Source organism: Platalea leucorodia (assembly GCF_965183815.1).
Source record: "Platalea leucorodia genome assembly, chromosome: 6".
NCBI lineage: Eukaryota > Metazoa > Chordata > Aves > Pelecaniformes > Threskiornithidae > Platalea > Platalea leucorodia.
Window position 1 is genome coordinate 1,955,533 of NC_138828.1, and position 19,399 is coordinate 1,974,931.

The following is a 19,399-nucleotide window of genomic DNA, read 5'->3' on the forward strand; positions in this document are numbered from 1 at the left end:
GGCTTTCCATACGTTTAGGCAATGCTAAACTAAAGAGCCAATGCTCTTTACGTTTGTTTTTTTTTTTTTAAAAATCTGCTTCTGCAGAACAGCTCGCCCACAACTCGAAAGTTGCATGGGCAGCTGCTGAGCATCGGAAAAAAATGCCGGACTTTCAGGGCGGAGGGCAGCGGAGAGGGCCAAAGAGACAGCCGCGGGGTTAATGCTTCCTCTCGCGCGAGTACGGCATTGCAGAGCTCCCCGGGTGTTAAAAACAACACTGCCTGCAGCCTGGCAGCAACGTGCTCGGTCAGGGCAAAAGATTATCTCCGCTGTTATTTGAGAAAACAAACAATCAAATTACCTTCCTCATCTCCATCCCGCTCTGTCCTGGACATCTACATATCCTTCCTGCCTGCCGGCTGTACTTCACTTGCAATAGCTAATAAACATCCCGCGACCACATGAAAGAAGCAGCAAGTTAGGACATAAAACACCCAGGTTGTGTTATGCTTCTTGGGCCCTGGAAACTACGCTGACGGCTCCAGCAAGGCTCTCCTGGCACCGGGGACTTCTGAATTCAGGTACCTGTCAGCATCGTTGGCTCCGAAGGGCTGAGACTCGCGAGAAAAATCTGCCAGCGGCGCACTCGGTTGCCCCCCGAAGAACGCCCTGCACTTCGAACGCCCGCCTGGGAGCCGACGGCGTAGTCGGTGTACGCGCACCGTGAAGGCAGCTAGTATCTCTGCTAACCGAGATGCGGGAGCCATCGGTGTTTTATCTTTAGAGCTTCAAAAAGGACTGCGTGCAAGGTGTGTGGATATTATAATGTGTAAAAGGGTGAAGGAGCTGAATGTACTGCCTGACAGAGCTTATATAATAAAAAAAGACCGTAACAGAAGATTGAAAAAAAACTCTCCACCATCCCACAGTCCTTTCAATCCTGTAATCTCATGATCTTTCTACCATCTCCCCGCCTTGCAGAATGACCATCCCCACACTATGGTGGACGCATCTTGGTCCCCAAATGTACCGTACTGAGCCTCAAAATAGATTGGTGGTCCCCAGCTGCTTCAGGCCTTTTCCTAGTTTGCTCTGTAGCCTGAAACTACCGCTGAAACGCAGACGTGCACGTGTCAGTGCAAGAACTTGTCCATCCGCAGCAGGTAAAGCGATTACGAGCGCCGACAAAAGGAACAAGGAGCACCCAGTGACCCAAATCTTCAGGTTACCTTTTAACAGCAATAAACCTTCCCTTTTACTGCTCTCTTTCGAATGCATTTCCAGGGCTTTGCCGTGAAACCCCGTGTACGCCAAGGACCTTCTTCCAAAACGGCCCCGTATTGTGAACCACGGCCCAAGACCACGATGTGCCACCAGGCAACAGGACCGTGCAAAGGAATATGACATCCTCGAGCCCCGGTCACGGGCTCATCTTACCGCCGTCAGAAATGTCACCGTGGGCAGGGGGACACCTACAGCCTCTTTATACTGGGGTTGCAACACAGACAGCTCAGCATGAAGCAAGAACCAGGATGGGCAACCAAAGGTCCCCTTCTGGAAACATCTTTTAATCAGTAGCTTTAAGGTTTTTGCTAGGACTTCTCCGTTCCACGTACCGGTTATTTTTCTGTTGCCCAGAACAGCTCCTCTGCCCGCTGAAGCACGGAGCTAGCCAGCTCTAGCTGGTGCGTCCTGCAGCAGGAGCCACTCCGCGGCCTACAGCGGGTGTTGTTGTGCAAGATTCAGTCATTTCGGGAAGATACTGAGAAATCCTGAACAACCACACGCTATGCAAGATCCCTATCAACAAAAGAGCATGCAAGTCAGGAGGGCGGGCCAAGTTTAGGAGCTACACAGTGCCTCAACGGGGTCCTTAAAGCATGTAATGTATACATGTATCTTTAAAGAGAGAGAATCGTATAGAGAACTCCATCTAGCACTTCTACCAAAGACGTGCGAAAACACGTAAAACCAGAAATCATTTGCCAGAGAAGAAGAAAACCTCCCTTTTTCTCTACAGCCCCCCGACAGCATGAAAAGTGCAGGCATCGCCCACCGCAAGGTCCTTCGAACGTCCAAGCGGAGGGCTCTTGACAAATGTCCCTCAAGAAAGAGAGGTTGTTGGAGGTCTGGACCCAGGGCATCCTGCTGCTGACGCTGACATTTGTGGACTTAAGGAAAACGGAGCCTCCCAATAGTCATAGGATAAGGAGAGACCGAAGAGGCCGCTCGATAAGAAATACCACGCTAAGGTCTGAATCGTGAAAAAGCTTTAACGGGTTGTGATTAAAAGCCCTTCCCAAAGACCTGTGCCTGGACAGAGGAAAGCATCATTGGCTGCAAAAGGCAGAGGTGGGCGGTACGGACGACAAAATGCAAGTACTGAACTAATGATAAGAGGGAAGAAAACAAATAAAGGGAGAAAAGGATGACCAACAAGCAAGAAGTTAAAGAGTAAAAGGTGAAAAGTCTTTAAATAGGTTCTCCAAGTGAGCGAGAAGTAAAACTAACGAAAGATAAGGGGGTGAAGGGGTAGGTGGTGGAGCGGTTCATTAAATCGCAGGTGAAGGAGATTAAGGTAGCCAAACAACATGGGCTAACTACAACACAGTAGGTGCCCTTAAGACTGGAAGGTGGGGAAAGAGCTTAGCCCAGCCACAATAAAGGAAAAGGAAAAGCCCCAAGTTACGCGAGGGGGACTGGGAACAGGGGAGGCAAAGCCCCAGACTGCTCTCCGGCTGGGCGAGCACCTCTTTCTAGTGGGACGTTTCGGCCTTCACAGCAACCAGACTGCAATTAGGGGGTTACCTTTTAAAGCAAACCCAAGAAAAACTTTTTTGCTGTATAAAAAAAGCAAAACTTTATAAGGCTAGAGGCTAAACAGCAGCCTTTAGATCACGAATCCAATACAACGGCTCTTTCGGTGGCGTTCAGAAATAAACTACACATAACTTGAGTCAACCGGATCAAAAAGACATGCCAGTTTTTTGGCATGGCTTTTTGAGCATGGTCTTGGCATGTTTTTTTGACCAAACCAACAGCAGCATCAAAGAAACGGGCAGAGTACCTACCTAAGAAACTCAAAGCGGGCAACCCAGTCCAGCATTTAACACACACCTTGAATAATTTCCTCAAAAGAAAAAACCTTTAAGTTTTTTTGCCTGTTTAAAATGAATTTCATCGGTAACTCGCTAGGAGAGGGACACAGTCAAAATTTCCCAGCTGGTGGTGGGCGGTGGGGTCAGGCTCAGAACGGCTTTCGGGCAATAAAAGCGAAGGCGCTTTGACACACCTGCAGAAGCCTTATTCAGGCTCCCATTTCTGACAGCTCTGGCCAAGACGCTGCCATTCTCTGCAAAGCACTGGTAAGCCCACACGTCTGCTGGCTCTCCATAGGCAAACTATTCAAATAAACCTGACACACTGTTTTTTTTCTAGTTTTTGTTTTAAAGGAGTATTTAAACAACTCCTCGCATTCTCTCATTGATTAAAGAAAGGTAATTTGAACTACACAGGCTCCTTTCTGGGGATTCCCCAAGCGATCCCGTAGCAGAGAGATTACCCCAATTGAATGTTACAAAGGCATTTCCCACGGGGGTCCTGCGCAGCTGCCCTTCCCGTTTGGGGAAAAGGAAAACCAACCCACCTTGCAGTCTCCTTCCACTCCATCTCTTGCCCGTCGACGGCCAGGAGTTCATCCAGCTCCGTGAAGAGCTGCGGGGGCGCCGGGCTGTCATCTTCCTCTCCGAGGATGAAGCGGATGCGTTCGGCAGCGGGGGAGACTGCAGAGGTGAAAATACTGCGGTTAACGGCCTGCGAGATGACCAGGGACGTGCGGCTCTTCTCCTTCCCCTTCTCCCCAAAGCCATTCAGCTGTTTCTCCAGGCTGCCTTTTCCATTTGACATCCTCGCCGCTGCGGACGGAGGGGCGTGAGCGAGGGTACGTCTATCTCCCTCTCTCCCCTTCCTTGCCTCTCACTTAACTTCTGAAAAGTTCAAGCTGGGAGTAAAGTTCAGGAAAACTTGCTTCTTCCTACAGTCCTTAACTATGCTACGGCAATTTGCAGCCCTTGTAAAAAAAGCGCTATCAAGCTCAAAACCAATATGCTCTATGGTGCGTGCCCAAGGACCTTTCGTACTCTGATCAGCTGAGATCCTTCGCCCCCTTTTTTATATGACGTAAAACCAGTTTCAGCCAAACTGTTTTGGGGCTTGCCGTGACAGCATCCCATAGCCGGCTTTCCCCTCCCTGCCAACGCGGCTGGGGCTCCCATTGGCCTGCAAGGCAGGCTGTAACCTCCCCGGACCTGCTGCTGGAAAACACAGGAATAGTTAACAGAAAGGTTGTCTCATCTATACATGAAGAATGCGACCCAACGCATTTAGTCAGGCACCAATGCACTGCAAAAAAACAACCGTTCCCACTGGGAAAAGACTGCCCATCTAGGCAAAAGAAACTATGTCCAACGCACGCTCTTTTGGTAGCGCAAGCGAAGTTCGTTTGCATTATTAGCTCAAGAAAAATTAGGAGAACCCCCTTCCCGGTTAAGGAACAGGAGAGATTCCAAATTAAAAACCAAGAACGTCACCGTCCACATCGCGAGACCTAAGGGCATCTCCCAAAGGCAACTGGAGCTCACGCCACAAGAGTCACCTTGCTGGAGGACTTCTTGGGGTCTGCAGGTTTTTTTCTGACCGTATCACCTTAAAATGAAGGTGTGATCATGTGAAATTTTAAGACAGATTTCCTTTCTGCTGAATGTTTATTAGCATTAGAGTTAAACCGCAGACTATGAACTTTGAACAGTTCTGCTAAAAACTCCTTTCTTTTCAAAAGATCAGCTGGCTGTCTGTTGCAAAATAATTAATTACACCAGGTGTCCAATCACCATTGATTTTTCCAGGGTAAACAAACCCTCAATATGTAATGTGAAAAAAAGGAACTAGTAAGAAACATGCCCTTTCCTCCCCCGCCTTTTTTCAAAGAAACTTTCATAGCATTCTTCTTAAATTACTCAGCAAAGATTGATGCAAATTCATTTCTTCATCAGTTAGGGTAACGATGCTTTCCTAATATAAACCAGATTTCTTTTCTATTGAAAGTATATTTGCAGTCATAAATGCCCCTGCAGTTGCCGGGCATCCACGCACGCTGCCCCGCGCCGGCTCCGCAACTCGGGGGAGGAGGGATAACACCACGCAGAGCCACCCATCTGCAAACCCCTGCAGCACTCGGGCCAGGACGGTATGGAGAGTACAGGCTGCTGGGCACCCTAGCACCGACCAGTTTTTCGGCTTTGCATGTTTCTAGAGGAGCCACGGGTCCCTTCTTTAGCATCCCAACCCAGCAGCAGAGAAGGCAACCTCTGAAGACGTCTTCAGAGTACTGCACGTCCTGCTAAACGGGCTGGAAAGTCATGTCCTTCGCTCGCTTAAAGGGGAGCGGGGACATCTACACGCTCCTCCTTCCTCCTGTCACGAAGCCCTCGGCAGCGTTGCCTTTCATCACAGAAACACAACCCCGTTAAGAAAATCTACAAAAGCCCTGACCATCCCTTGGTACGGAGCAGAGGAGTTCAGCCTCTCTACCTGCCGGCGAGGTGTAGCAATCTGTCTTTTCCAACACTACCGCCGTGTCTGCAGAGCCGCAGCCCACCGAGGCACCACGAACCGGTGCCGATCTGTACCTGCTTCCAGAAACCCCCATCTGCTGTCCCCCAGCATCTTCACCTCCCCGAGACGTGGCCCCTACCGCTCCTCCCTGTAGCGCTGGGTAGCACAGCCCTTGCCAATCCCCAACACGAATAATTAACTGCGTACCCATCCCGGTGACCGCCTATCACCGCTCCTTTCCCCAGCTCATCGTTTCAAGGGTACCGTTTCATCATCACGGTTGCCTTAACCACGACCGTCTCCGAACACGCGCGACAGCGGCCCTCCAACGCAGGCCAACTGGTCTGCGCCTCTGCCACCGCATCGCCTAAGCCGCGCGTTGCCCGTCGCGCGGTAAAATTCCCAGGCTGCCTACACAAAGGCTTTCGCGTTTCCCATCAGTCCTTCCTTCGAGAAAACCCATCACTTCCCACAAAACCAAAAGCTTTTCTTGGATGTGCTCCTAAGAGGAAAGAAAAATATTGCTGAGCTGAATTTACAGACAGTTGGTTATAGAAAAATACACATTAACCCTCTTGGTAATTAGCACTCTCATATAACCACTAGTTCCTGCAGAATTTATCTTTTTTCTCACCTATATTTCTCAGAATCCATGAGGTGCATAATGAGTATTTGATGACGTGATCTAACAGATGTGCTTTGCAGAACAGTTCCAAAATGTATCTGCAAACAGGTAACCGTATGCATGAAAATTGTCCTTGCAATTATAAAAGCAATTTGGACTACAAATCTGCATCCAAAACACATTTAAAACAAACATTAGTATAAATAATTGAGATTATCCTATTCTAAAAACGCAATTAGGTGTAACACTTGAGCTTATCTTGCTACCGTCAGCCCAGCAGCCTGTGCCGAAACCAGTGCACCCCAGCATCAGGAGGCCGATCTGTCTCGCACGCGCTTCGGGGCAGAGATCTCTCACTAGGCATACAGAGCAAAAAATACCCATTCAAATAAAGGCCAAAGATTCAGCTAAGGCTTTTAGATACGGAGAATTAAAAGATGATGCCTGGCCAAAAGAACACAAAACAGCTTATTGCATGAGCCCGCAGACTTCCACCATCTACTTTCTCATCTGCCCTTAACTGGTTTGAATTCAGGTGACGACCACCACCGTCAAGCGGCTGCCACCCTCCAGCCGTTCGGTGGTTTCACAGCGGTGGAAAGGGCCTGGGGAAATTACGGTGGACGACTACAGCTCGTGGCGGACGGTATCCGAACCCTGCCGCCGTCCTCCAGATGAAGAGCAAGCCCTGCTGGCAGAGTACCCGTAACATGCATGTTCCATCATCTTCCCTCTCAATCTGCACTGACGACTCTCAATATACTTTTATATTCTGAACAGAATTTAAATATCGCAGCTAGAAAAGCAATAAAACAAATGTACGTCCTATCGTTTCAAAAAGCAACGTGGAGCACAGCAAGCAGGCGGGGTCAGAGAAGCGGCTGCAGAGCTTCTAGGGCCGCTGAAGGCATCGCTTGCAGCCGACGGGAAAACGACCTCTTTCCAGTCGGTCTGAAGTGGTTTTATTAGATGGAAGTGTTACCCTGATACTCGATCCCGTAACGCGGTAATTCCCCAACCACCTACATCATTTTGCTCGCTGAACTGGATCATGAGAGGAATTACAGAAATGCTCCCACCAAACCCAGAGGTGCACCATACGTCGCCCCTTCTTTTCCTTCTTTCTTTTGTTTTTGCTCATTTCCCATTAGCTGCATTTAGCACAGATGATAAGGTTCAAAATCCAATTAAGGCATTTGCTGGGTCACAGGTCTCCTATGGCTTGCTTTACCACATGTTCTTTATTGCGATTTCGTAGGTTAATGGGCCGTTTATGGGTTGTTTATGGGCTCTCTTTAGCAAGGAGAACATATTTTCATCTTAATCTCCGGAGCGAACACTGTGTGCTCAGCGCGGGGCGGACAGCTGAGTATCAGGCTTAAGAACCGGAGAGCAATTAACCCCGGGGGGTGAACTCTGCAGACCTCCCCCTGCCCGACCTTTGAGCGCCAGCCCCGCCAGCCTGCCCCAGCCTTGACCATCACCTTCCCTTCTACCTAATCCGCCCAGTTTAGGAGCTGCTGGAACCAGCACCGTTAACGACAGGATCAGCTGCCGCTGCTGCTAAGTCTTTTTAATATTATTTTCCTTGCTCTCTCATTCAAGAAACAACATGATGGTCAACAGACATATGTAGCAGAGAAAATGCTAATCCACAGATTCAGATGGCTAGGATTATATTTTTCTCCTGAATGGGAGAGGAATTAAGGTATTAATTGCAGATGGCAAAATGCTCCAAAGCAACATTTCAACAGAGGCATTGCCACCCGTGACACCTCTTACCCCCGCTCTTCCCTTCCCTGCTCTTGCCTTCGGCCGTAAGCGGTCCGTGAGGCGCCTTATAAAATACATCCCTTGCAGAAGAGCACGAACACGTCAGCAGTTTCTCCTAGTTCAGTCCAGGCCAATTACGAGTACGATGCATACCCTCGGGTTCCCAAAGGCAAAATCAATCTCCATCAACAGAGAGGGATCTCAGGGAGCTCAGAAATAGAGAGAGACACATTCGAGCACGACAACCCCCCATCAGCCACAGATGAACTTCCCAGCCCGACGTCAGTCCCGCTCCTGCAACTGCTGGCTCCGGTGGGAGCCCTCCCTCGCTGCCCGGCACGACGGGAGAGCGGGCGCGGTGCCTGCGGTGCTCCCTGTGGAAATGCCGGGGGGATTCGCGGTACCGGCAAGTATCCTCAAGTCACCTCCTGCTTCACCGCCAAGTTACAAGCGCCTCGCTTGTCGCGGGTGTAGCCCGGCTCTCCGGGTGTACAACGCTGCCTTGGGATGGGGGGACGGGGGGTCTCATTTGGGTTGATGTACAAGTAAAACAGCCTCTTCTCCAGTCAACCAACGGGGTTTTCCTCCCGTTTTTTCAGCTTGCTGACACTTCTGAATACCCTTGGGACCTGCACCTGGCTCAACGGCTTCCTCCATTCAAGGCCCAAGAGACCATCTAACATCAAGTTCTCCATTACTCTGAACCACATCAGCAGCTACAAAAATCCCCAAGAGACCTGGTGTAAATCCTTCCTCAAAGCCTGTGGTAACATTATCAAGGAAGGCTATTTGTCAAACATGCTTTCCAAAGACGCTTATTAAAATAGGGCATGATTATACTGCCATTAATTTCTGGGGTTGCCCTCACGCAGCCAAAACTCGGTTCAAATCCGTCTGAAGTCAGAGCGAGCTGGTTCAGCGAAACACCTGCGCAGACACTTTTATCAGATCTAAAGTCATTTTCTTTCTAGTTTAGCTGACTTCACTTCCAAAATTAATCCATTACCCAAACAATTTTAATAGTGTGTTAATGTCGATACAAGACCTTACGCAGTTGAATCATCGCCCTGACGATTTATACCTTTGATCAACTGCCGTTCATTTTCCTGACCGCTCCTGCACAGACAAGGCCCAGAGTTTGAGTGTTTTTAGAGGCAGGTCAAGGCACTACCTGGGGGTGAGTTTCTACCAAGGACAACCGATGACAAAACCCCGTGCTCCGGTCGGCACCACCACCGAGAGCAGCAAACCTGGCAGTTTTACTATTCTCATCCCCCTGATAGCAACAGCCCCTTCGTGCCTCGCAGATCGCAGACAGCGAAATGCAAGCACAGAGCTCTGCAGAGTACGGACAGCGCAAAACCGCTCCTGAGGACGGGAGGCTAGGAAAAAAAACCAAAATGCCACTCACTTTAATTTTGATTCTCCCTTCGTACAGCTTCCAGCTGCAGGGCAGACTGCAGACACTGACTATCTCCCCTTGATCCCCTTGCACAACAGGGATGTCATCAGACGCAGCTAACTGGGACCAGCGCTGATTACACATGGCTGATAAGACCAGAATTCACGCAATCTGGGTTTCACAGCGAGATTCTTGCTCTGCATCTACCTGGCTTGATTAATACAGGCAAGAGCTAGTTGGGTTACTCGGTTTGGCAAAAATCGCGGAGGAAAGCTTCTGAATCAAGCTAAGATCTGACAGCGAGAACGTGAGATGAGACTTAAGAGCACCAACTAAAAGCAAGCGGCGAAGGCTTTTACAGCTCACAGTTTTACCAGCTTCCTTGAAAGACTAACTCAAACGGAGTCACGCCTAAAACCAGGAGTCACTAAAAATCATCGTCTCGGGCGTCTTCACCGGTTCACCTACGGCGTCTGACACGCTGAGCCAAGGCCACAGGGTAAGGCAAAGGACGCGCTCTCATTTTACTAGCAATTCTGTTCAGCGTTTCTGGAGCGCCGCTCCCGTTAGCATAGACTCCCCGTGCTTCTCTTGCACCTTTACGGGTAGGAACCGTTATTCCCCTTACGGAAGAGATAACGGTCCCATTAGGCAATACCAATTTCTGCAGGACAAGCCAGGTGAGAACCGATTGCCCGGCTCCCCCAGTGCTCTATCAAGCGAAGGCATCCTTGCGCTCCACGGAAATAGTCAACTGCCCAAAGATTTACAGGGGACATCTGCTTCACAGAAACGCTTGCTCCTGAAAACGCTGCTCAGCGACCGCACGTCGGGCCTTTCCCAGGGTCTCGCACAACCCGCCGCCGGATGATCAACCCCCCGGCTAATCGCCCTAAGCAAGCGTGAGAAGTTCTTTTTTCCTTATTTTGTTTCTCTCCTTATAAACGATTACTTTTTGACCCTGCGCTCGGTGCTGGCTGGCTGGAAGGCAGATTAGACTTGTCCACAGGCCGAACTTGGCAGCCTGCAGGGAACACTCACCACGCTACCCAGATCCCATCCCGGGCCGTTTCTTTCACGGCTACGGGGTAGAAAAGCAGAGAATGCTATTCAAGCTGCTTGATCCATCTTGAAGCAAACATCCCCCATCCCTCGATCGTGACCCTTTCCAGCACATAATGAATACCATTGACTGCCTCTGGAATAATCCATTTTTTTGCTGGACTATTGTACTGCATGATTGTACACATTCTACCGTAAGCTCCTCTGCAGCATGTGGCATATATTAAGTCTTTGATCTGCAAAAAATCTTCGGTATTAGACAAACGCTTACTAATAACACATTCTCTCAAGTGCCAGAAGAAAGGCAGCTTTTACGTAACGATTCGCGGAGCGTTCTCAGCTCCCTTTGACTTCGGCGCTGTTGAGATCGCGTACAAGAGTTTTGTCTACAGATGTTTTACGGAAACATTCCTTGGAGATACAGGGACAGAAAAAAGACCCTTCTTCCAAAAACGTCTCAAATGAACTCATCTAGAGCACACAGCTCACGTGGACAAGGTGTGCGATGGGGACAATTGCTCTGGCCGCTTTTTAAACAAAACCAGCATCATCTAATGAAAAAGCCAGTCAGCCTTAGCGTAAAAGGTGCTGCCTATGAAAGAAGAAAGACTGCTAATTCCAACCACGCAGTTATGATAGAGAGACCGTTGCATGCTATACCTCAAGTCTAATTTTGAACTTTTCCCAACACTGTTCCACTCGAGAGAGACTGCCAATAACCGTCTTCCAAAATGGCTCGTTTTTTTTCAGCTGCAGACAATAACAATAATATCTATATAACACGTCAGGAGCAGAGGCAGCTGCATATTCCAGATGAAATGCATTATTGATAGCCTCCCACAGACACACGATTAGCAAGTTGAGCCAGACCGAATATTTAAAATATTAACAACGCGAGTCTCTGCCTGCTCAAATCAGTGCAAGGCTCCGCTGATTTCAAGGGTGCGGAACAGGGTGTACGTGGACCACGCAATTCTCCGTGGGTATGCTGTAGCTAGATGCTAATCAGCAGTGACTAGCTTCCAAACTGCTAGAAAAACAGCAATTTTCTCTTTCTCTATCACTTTTTAAAAATTTATCTAGATTCGCCGAGTGCCGTTTTTAACGACACCAAAGGCAGTGATGCCCCTGACAGTTATTTTTACTAAACCACTAGCCCATCATTCTGTACGGTAGCCTGTGCCCTGTAGCAAACCATACCGCCCTGGCATGATACAAACTACCTAGCAAGCAATTCATTACAAAATACGGATAACGATGGTATTTTTTGACTAGTCTTGGAGGTCAGCCATCTTACTTCAAGTTGTGTGAAACCGCTATAGCAGCACATTTTTAAGGAGCTCTTATTGAGCAGTTGCCAAGAAGACTTTAATAAAGAAAAAGCAGCGTCTAGAGAAAGCCTGGCTTTTTTCTGAGCTTTGTACCGGTTCCCCCTGTCAGGCAGATACGGGATGCTGTCTGGCATCACGCCTCCCTTGGACCTGAATAACAGTCAAGTCTCCAGTGAAACCGTTCAGCAGCACAGCGGCTGCCCTATATAACCGAGTTCAAAAAGTGCTCCCTAATTCTCAGCGTTTTTCTTTTTCTTTGGCTTTTCTCTGTTTTCCTTCTTAAAGCAGTATGGCTTTCACGGCCTCTTGCAGAGATGCGTGCTGTTTACCTCTCTGAAATCCTGCTGGGGTCCTATTCTAGTACCTTAAACATCTTCATCACATTAGTGACCACGGACAACCCCCCCGCCGTACTTCCACCGGCATCAACAGCACAACGCGGGCACAAAGCAACCGCTCAGCACGAGCCAGCACAAGAGCAAATCCCCCTTCCTCTGGTGAGCAAAAAAAAGAGACCGTTTCCTCTTCCAACACTGTAACGCGGCTCCCCCAAAGACAATTTTAAAGCTGTTTTGATGCGAGGCAGTCCCTGGATAAGTATTGTCATTTCCTTGCATCAGCTCCAAGCCCTCCTGCCAAACTATTCATTCAGGTTGCCGCTGATCATTTACCTGGGCCGCCTTTTTTAGGTGCTGGTGAGAGCACAGTGACATTTTTAAGGACACAGCTATAACAACTCTGGGCTGTTTTTCCAAATTTAAGCTCCCACGCGGTGACAAGAAGAAACCTCCCTTCCCTCTCTGCGCTTTACAACCAGCCCTCCGGCTCCAATAGACAATTTATGCCTATTAAGCTCTTCTCACAAGCAGGCTTTCATCGTTTGTCTGTTTGTCCCGTTCAATCAATCTCCACATCAGCTCTGACCATTTCAGCACTTGTACAAGTCGTCTTCAGCGAGGGCTCGACAGAAGAGACCCGGCCCGCAGACGCAGGAAGCCAAGCGCAAGCGTGCGAGGATTTTCATTTTTGATTCCCGTAGCTTCAGTGCGTGCCCAGCCCTTTGTCCATGTGCTTTTCAGCCCGTGTCTCCGGCTGAAACCGAGCCCGTCTCTGTTGCCAAGCAGTATTTCAAGGAGTACTGAATGTCTCTGGCATCCAATGCTTTTTGCTTTCAACTCTTTTCATTCCGACCCCTCCGTTTTAAATGTTGCCAAATACCTCGTCCGCTTCAGGCACGGAGAGAGAAGCGCGTTATTATTCCTTACAATCGTTGCAGGAGACCAACTGGTGTACGAGAGCAAAATGCACGCGCTGAAAGGGTTCTGCAGGTTGTTATTTCTTCACCATCACCTGCCCCGCTTCAACCACCGCGTAGGAGAGAGGTGCCACAGGCTCCCATCGGCCACGAGGCTCACAGGCACAAATTACCGCAGGGGGAGAGGAAGGAGGAAGAGCTAAACAATTTAGGTCTGATTTTTCCATTGCCTTGCACACAGGACCATTATTTACGAAATGGGTATCGATGGCTGGGTCCCATCCCAGCGGTTTCATTGGCACAGGTGTAAGTGGCAGGATGAAGTGCCCCGCATCTCATTTTCAAGGCTGACAAATACTTCTTCAGCATCCGTAACGTGACCTTCTTTTCACTGCCAAGTGTGAAAATTATCAAAGGCAGTGTTTGTTACTAGGCGTCGTTTTGAACAGCCATGAATAGAGCTCTCCTGCTCGGGTTGAACGAAGTACAGCAAAGGGGCTCTGCAGCAGTTGACGGAGGGAAAACGGAGATCCCGATAAACACGAAGAGGTGGCTGTGACTGATGTAACTAGAACTGGTCCTCACCAGAGCTGGCGGTGGATGTGGAAGGCGCTCCTTTGCTCCCCGCGATGGAGGTGGTGGATGTGGAAGGCGCTCCTTTGCTCGCCGCGATGGAGGCGAGGGATACGCGTTGGCTGTTGCGGCAAACGCGTATCTCCACGCTATAAGCACTAATGCGTGAATTTGGCAGCCTAAATCCATTCGGAGCTTAGGAGCCCACCTCATCTTGAATATCAGCAGGATAAGGCGCCGAGCTCCTTTGAGATGCTTTGAAAAAGCTCGGCTTTTCTTTTTTTCCATCACCTTCTGAAAAGCTCCATTCAGCGACAAACCGCCCTTGCGGCTCTGAAAGGTTAACAGCCACTTATCTAAAAAGCTGCAAAGCCACGGTGAGGATTCGGACAAAGCTTTCATTGACTTGGGGAGCAGCAGGATTTGGCCTGCGAACGCGGTTACAAAACCAGTTCGTTTCGTGTTTGGATGTTGGTTTTCCTCAGGCTTCCCTGCTGCGGCAAGTTCCACCCAGCAGATCCATCTCTTCAGGCCTGCACTTTGGGTGACCGCGTTTATTCTCTATTTTAAATCCTGATAAAAGCCCGTCCTCAGCACTCCCCTCACTTGGCATCCCTCGACATGTTATGATCATCCTGATGACATTGTCACCGTCTGTTAGTAGTGCGGCAAAGCAAAGCTTTTGGTGGATAAACCACTTCTCTGAGGGCATTTTCTTTTTCTCTCTGAGTCAAAGCAATTCAGAAAAGGGCTCTTGCAATGCTATTTCAGTAGCAGAAAGACCCTATTGAGATACGGACACAATAACCACTTTCGTTCCTGCCTTTAAAAATTAACCACCATGAACTTCAGGCTCGGGGTGGCTCCAGGCTGCCAGCAGCACACTCCTTCCAACTGGCTTCCCAGAAAGAAACTCCTGATTCAACTTGTTCTCAAAAGCCTGGTGACATTTCTGCAGCTCATGCTCTTCACCGGTTTCCCCTTGCAACAGCAAGTAGAGTTCAAGCTTCTGCCTCCTTTTTACTCTTAGCTTCACGGGATCATCCCCTGCCTCCTACATGAGCACTAAACCTCCACAAAACACGATCGTGCTGGAAAAAAACAGGCTCGCTGGTTCACGGACAAGGTCTGCAGAAAGGTCTGCGCTTTCAGGTGTGCCCCACTGCTCTGGTGCAGAACCCAGACAGACCCAGACCTGCAAACCCGTCCCTCCGTGTAAGAACAACTCGGTTGCTCGGTACCCCTCGCACAGCGAACTCGAAAGGTCGCGTGGTTAGACCAACTGCTGACAGGCCGCGCGCGTAGGTCCGGATTTTGAGCCGTTTGATGTGAGCTCCCAAACGGCGGATGATCTCTCCTTAGCGGGAGGAAGGGAGGTAAACCGGCAAGGTATCACACAGCAGGCGCTTCAGCAAATGTCAACAGCAAAACCAACTCTTGGAGAAAGGCAAACAAGTTGAGATAAAAGGAGTTTGTAAAAAAAAAAAAAAAAAAGAAAAAGAAAAATATCAAGAGAAGGCCAACGAAATGTCCATGAAGAGCAATGTCAGGCTAGCAACGTCTGCCCTTCCCTGGCTGCACGTCAACTGGCCCCATTTTGTGGTTAACCTTGGCGTCTCCTGCGCCGAAGAGGGAAGAGCCCTTCTCATCAGACTCCGAAGCACAAGAACGAGAACTGACTCCATAGCTTCATGGATTTGCTAAGGGCTCACCTATACTGGAAGGCAGTTTTACTGCTTTAAGCAAATTTCTGTAATTCAATCAACCAAATGTAAGTATAAAATATTTCCACTTTTGGGAAATGAATACAACTAGAATCTATACTAGCAAAATTGTGTACAAAAAAACCCAACCCAAACCATTATCCAATGTATTTATACAGTAAAACTAAGCGTAGGCCAGCTCTCAGTGACTGTACTGTAATTAACATCAATACACTCCGGAAAAGGACACTGCCAAAACTGAGGAAGGAAGAAAGCTAGTTCAAACAAACCTTACTTTTTTTTTCACACTGAAAAATGAGAAATTTGGTATCTAGAGACGCTTTTGAAGACTCCTTAGGGAATGCAGAGCGAGCCACACAGAGGTATACTTTTACTGAAACAACAGAGGCTCAAAAGCAGTAAGGCAGCACAAATATACAGAATAAGGAGGCAAAGCCCCGCTTCGCTGCACCATTTAAGAACATCTCAGTCCAACGCAAGCCTAGGTCAAAGCAAAACTAGCAAACATGAAACCTAAGGAAGATTCAACCAAAAACTGGAGAATAAGTGCACAAGGCATACAAGGCAAATGAATGCTTTAAGAACATGAGCAGCAGGAGCCGAGAACCGGTGGGGGAACTGGACCACCTCGGAGTGAGACAGCCAATTAAGAGGATTAAAGATTTTGCAGAAAAGCAAACCAGCTTCTTCGTGTGAATCTTCACCACACAGGCGGGTGGAAAGACACTTAACCCTTTTCAAAGGCTAACACGTGAGGCGGCTCGGACGCGAAGGTGTCTGCAGAAGGAGGAGGACAAGACAGAGCTGAACTCGGCAATAAGTGGCCAAGGCCCCTTGGGCTCACACCTCCCCAGACCCTGCCCAGCCCCGAGGTGGTAGCGAGGTCTGCACCATTTGGTACAGCCTGAAACCAAAGAAAACAATAATCAACCCGTGAAATCACCAGGAATTGGCACCCAACTCATTTAAGACGCTTGACCACGGGATACCACCTACCACAGCAGAAAGAAACGTATTATTTTATCTGATTTCCATTTCTTTCTAGACTCCAGGTACCGTCCTTCGGAGGTTTCCTACCACTGTTCAACCACGGCACGGTTTCAAAAAGCGCACAAGGTTAGCGTGCCTTTATTTTTCTTCCACTGCTAAAAAACCAGCGAACCTGAGCTGTCACAGCCTGTTTGGGCTTACGCAGACCGGGGTTGCTGCAGTTAAAAACAAAACCATTAGCAGAGTTCTCGGAACCAAAGTGCTACTTAAGCAGATTTTTTTTTTCTTTCTTCTAAGCTCCTAAATGCAACTTTAGCAATTATTGGTTTATGTAATTGCCTAACGTTTAATGTTTACTGCAACATTTTACAACTAATTTACATGTAGTTCACTAAATGCTTTAGGGTTAATTGGTCTTTTGTCGTGCATTAAGTAGCTTGTTAATTATTAGACAGCTGGGAGGAAAAAACGAGTAGGAGGTCAGTCTGAGGATGGTTTGGACTGAACAGAACGGCTGCTTCTCATGAGCCAAATGCACGGGGGCGATTTCTGCCAAAGCACTGACCTTCCTCATGGTCAACGCCATGGTTAGCCCCAGAGCAGGCAAGCCCTCAGTCCATGGTATATCTTACGGGATCACGTCGTCTCCTTTGCTCTGCCTACGAGGAGGAGGATGCGACAGGACTCATTTACCGCCTTCGATGCTTACAGCACATGCACGTGAGGTGAAGATGAAACCACAGGAGAAGAGAGAAGCTGCAATTCCTTCTGCTTGGCGTGAAGAAGGTAACAGGGAAAACTGACGTTTTCAAACACCCTTCAGACAAAATGGGTGGCACGAGGAACGCAGGGAGGATCCAGAGGGATGCTTCCCTGGGCCATCCCTGGATGACCAAAACCAAACACCAACGTTCCCAGAGCACACCCAGGCCACATCTCAGTATCATACTGTGCCACGAATAATTTTGTACCACCTGTGCTAAAAGGGAGCCCCAGGACGTCTAAGTACTCTCTGCTCTGAGCACTGTCGGCCCCGATGCATCCAAAGAGAGCAGAATGATTCGAGAGAAAAAGAAAAAGAAAAAAATAAATCCGCGTGCCTCCTTGGGGCTCTATTCCACCTGCACTTGTATCTAACAGAAGAGTGCTTTGGACACGGTATCATAACTTAGAAACCAACATTAATAACTTAATTACCAAGTTGGCCCTGCTTTGAGCAGAGGTTTGGACCAGCTGACCTCCATAGGAGCCTTCCAACCTAATTTATTCCGTTCCATTAGTGAACTCCACATATAGCTAATCTCTACTCCAGCTATCGCATCTGCTGCCCAAACGCGAGCGCTTTGCCAGGTTTTCAGAACAACTTTTAGTAATGAAGAGAGACTGGAAACCCCATGCTGGTTTTAATGATCTGCTTGGCATCACGGTCTGGAAGTTGAGATCAGAAACTAAAATAACCAAAAGCCAACTCTGTATATTAGAAGCATTCGCAAAAAAACCACATCCAACTCGAAAAATTTATGTGCTGTCTTTTCCGTGCAAAGCATTCCCAAGGCTTCTTCTCACAAAGCGCTCCAACTCCAACATCTTTGGCTTTTAGTAAGATGGAGCTATTCTTAACCACGTGTCCCGCGGCAGCCCAGAACGTTTCACTGGGGAGTCCGCACCCCACTTACCGGGGACGCTGCGCAGACATACCCAAGCAGGCTCAGCGGAGGCACCAGGAGCGATTAAAGCAAACTGACTGGAGGCTTGGGTTCAAAATGCATGAGAGAAATCCCATACATTTCTTGCACGGCCGTTCTTGTTCAGAACTGAAGTCACCTTTATCAGACACATCTTCACCGGAGTTATTACATACTGAACTCCATGAAAGATTTTTTTTTTCAGGACCCTCTGTGCTAACTAACCCTCAAGAGCAGCCAGAGGAAAACAGTACAACAACTTCTAAACAACGCTGCTTCCTCTGCGTTCAGGGAATCGACCTTGGCCAACTCAACATGGACTCAAACTCTACCTCTACCTTTTAAATCCCCCGCCAAGCACAAAAAAGCGGCCTCATCCGCAAAAGCACTGAGCACCCAGAAGCACCATTGGCCTTAAGAACCATTCAGGACTTAAAAAAAACCCCAAAAAACCAAGGAAGGGGGAATAAAACAAATCAGCCAGGTGCTACTAATAATCTGTTCGACGACTTGGGATGGAAAGGGCAAACCAGAAATGAGCAGTGTTTTCCAAACCGTATTCCATCAAAACAACATTGCCTCAAATGTAAATCGCTTTACAAGTACTGATCTCCTTAGAGTCGTTAAATGCTATCTTTATTTCTTTTTAATTGGTCCCACTGCATTTTAAATTGCTTTTGGGAAGTATAATAGCAGTATATAAAGATGATGTGTTGAAGCACTGAACCGTTAAAACATGGGAATTAAACTTAACAACTCTGTAGTTTTACTGTTGCTCAAATTTCGTTATCGAGAAATAAGGAATGTACTTGGCTTTTTTTTTTTTTTTAAATACTCAATTATTAAGGAAGTCTCAGCGTGTGGCAAGTTTCTGCAAATGATTAATTATTCTAACTCGGCAAGGGGTGCTGCGGCTTTCCGTCTGACCCCAGGAACACGCACGCACGCCGGGGGGGTTTCAGAGTAGCGACAGGGAAACCTCACCCTTCCCGAGCTCGAACGCCTTGTTGCTCCCAGCGCTTCAGCCACTCCGCTGGGATCGGCGGTCTCTGCTTGGACCAGCCCCTTTTGCAGAAACCAGTTAGGTGGCGGCGAAACCAGTTAGGTGGCCAAAATGGCGAGGGCGGGCGCTGCTGCCGGGAAGGTAGAAAGGAGCCGAAGTGCGATGGGAGCTTCGTGCAGGAGACGTGCCCCCAGCAGGAACGCGACGCCGAAGTTACCAACGGCCCAGCGTAAGCGCGCCGTGCGGCGAAGCCGCCTCGGACGGTGCAGTCGAAAGTTCACAGCCCGGCAGAGCCGGGCAGGGCTCGGTTAATACCGATATTCAAAGGACCCTGTCCCGGTGCCAAGCGTGCGGTTCGTATGACAAGGGTCGCTTTGTCTC

General features: G+C 48.6%; 1 protein-coding gene across 2 annotated transcripts in view; it reads right to left on the reverse strand.

The window, feature by feature from the left end:
* SLC4A4 (solute carrier family 4 member 4) overlaps positions 1 to 19,399 on the reverse strand; it is a 191,117-nt gene that overhangs the window by 84,331 nt on the left and 87,387 nt on the right. For both annotated transcript variants that reach the window (XM_082315604.1, XM_082315605.1), the window contains exon 4: positions 3,629 to 3,764. In XM_082315604.1, the coding sequence (XP_082171730.1) occupies positions 3,629 to 3,764 (136 nt within the window). The remainder of the gene's footprint in view (positions 1 to 3,628; positions 3,765 to 19,399) is intronic.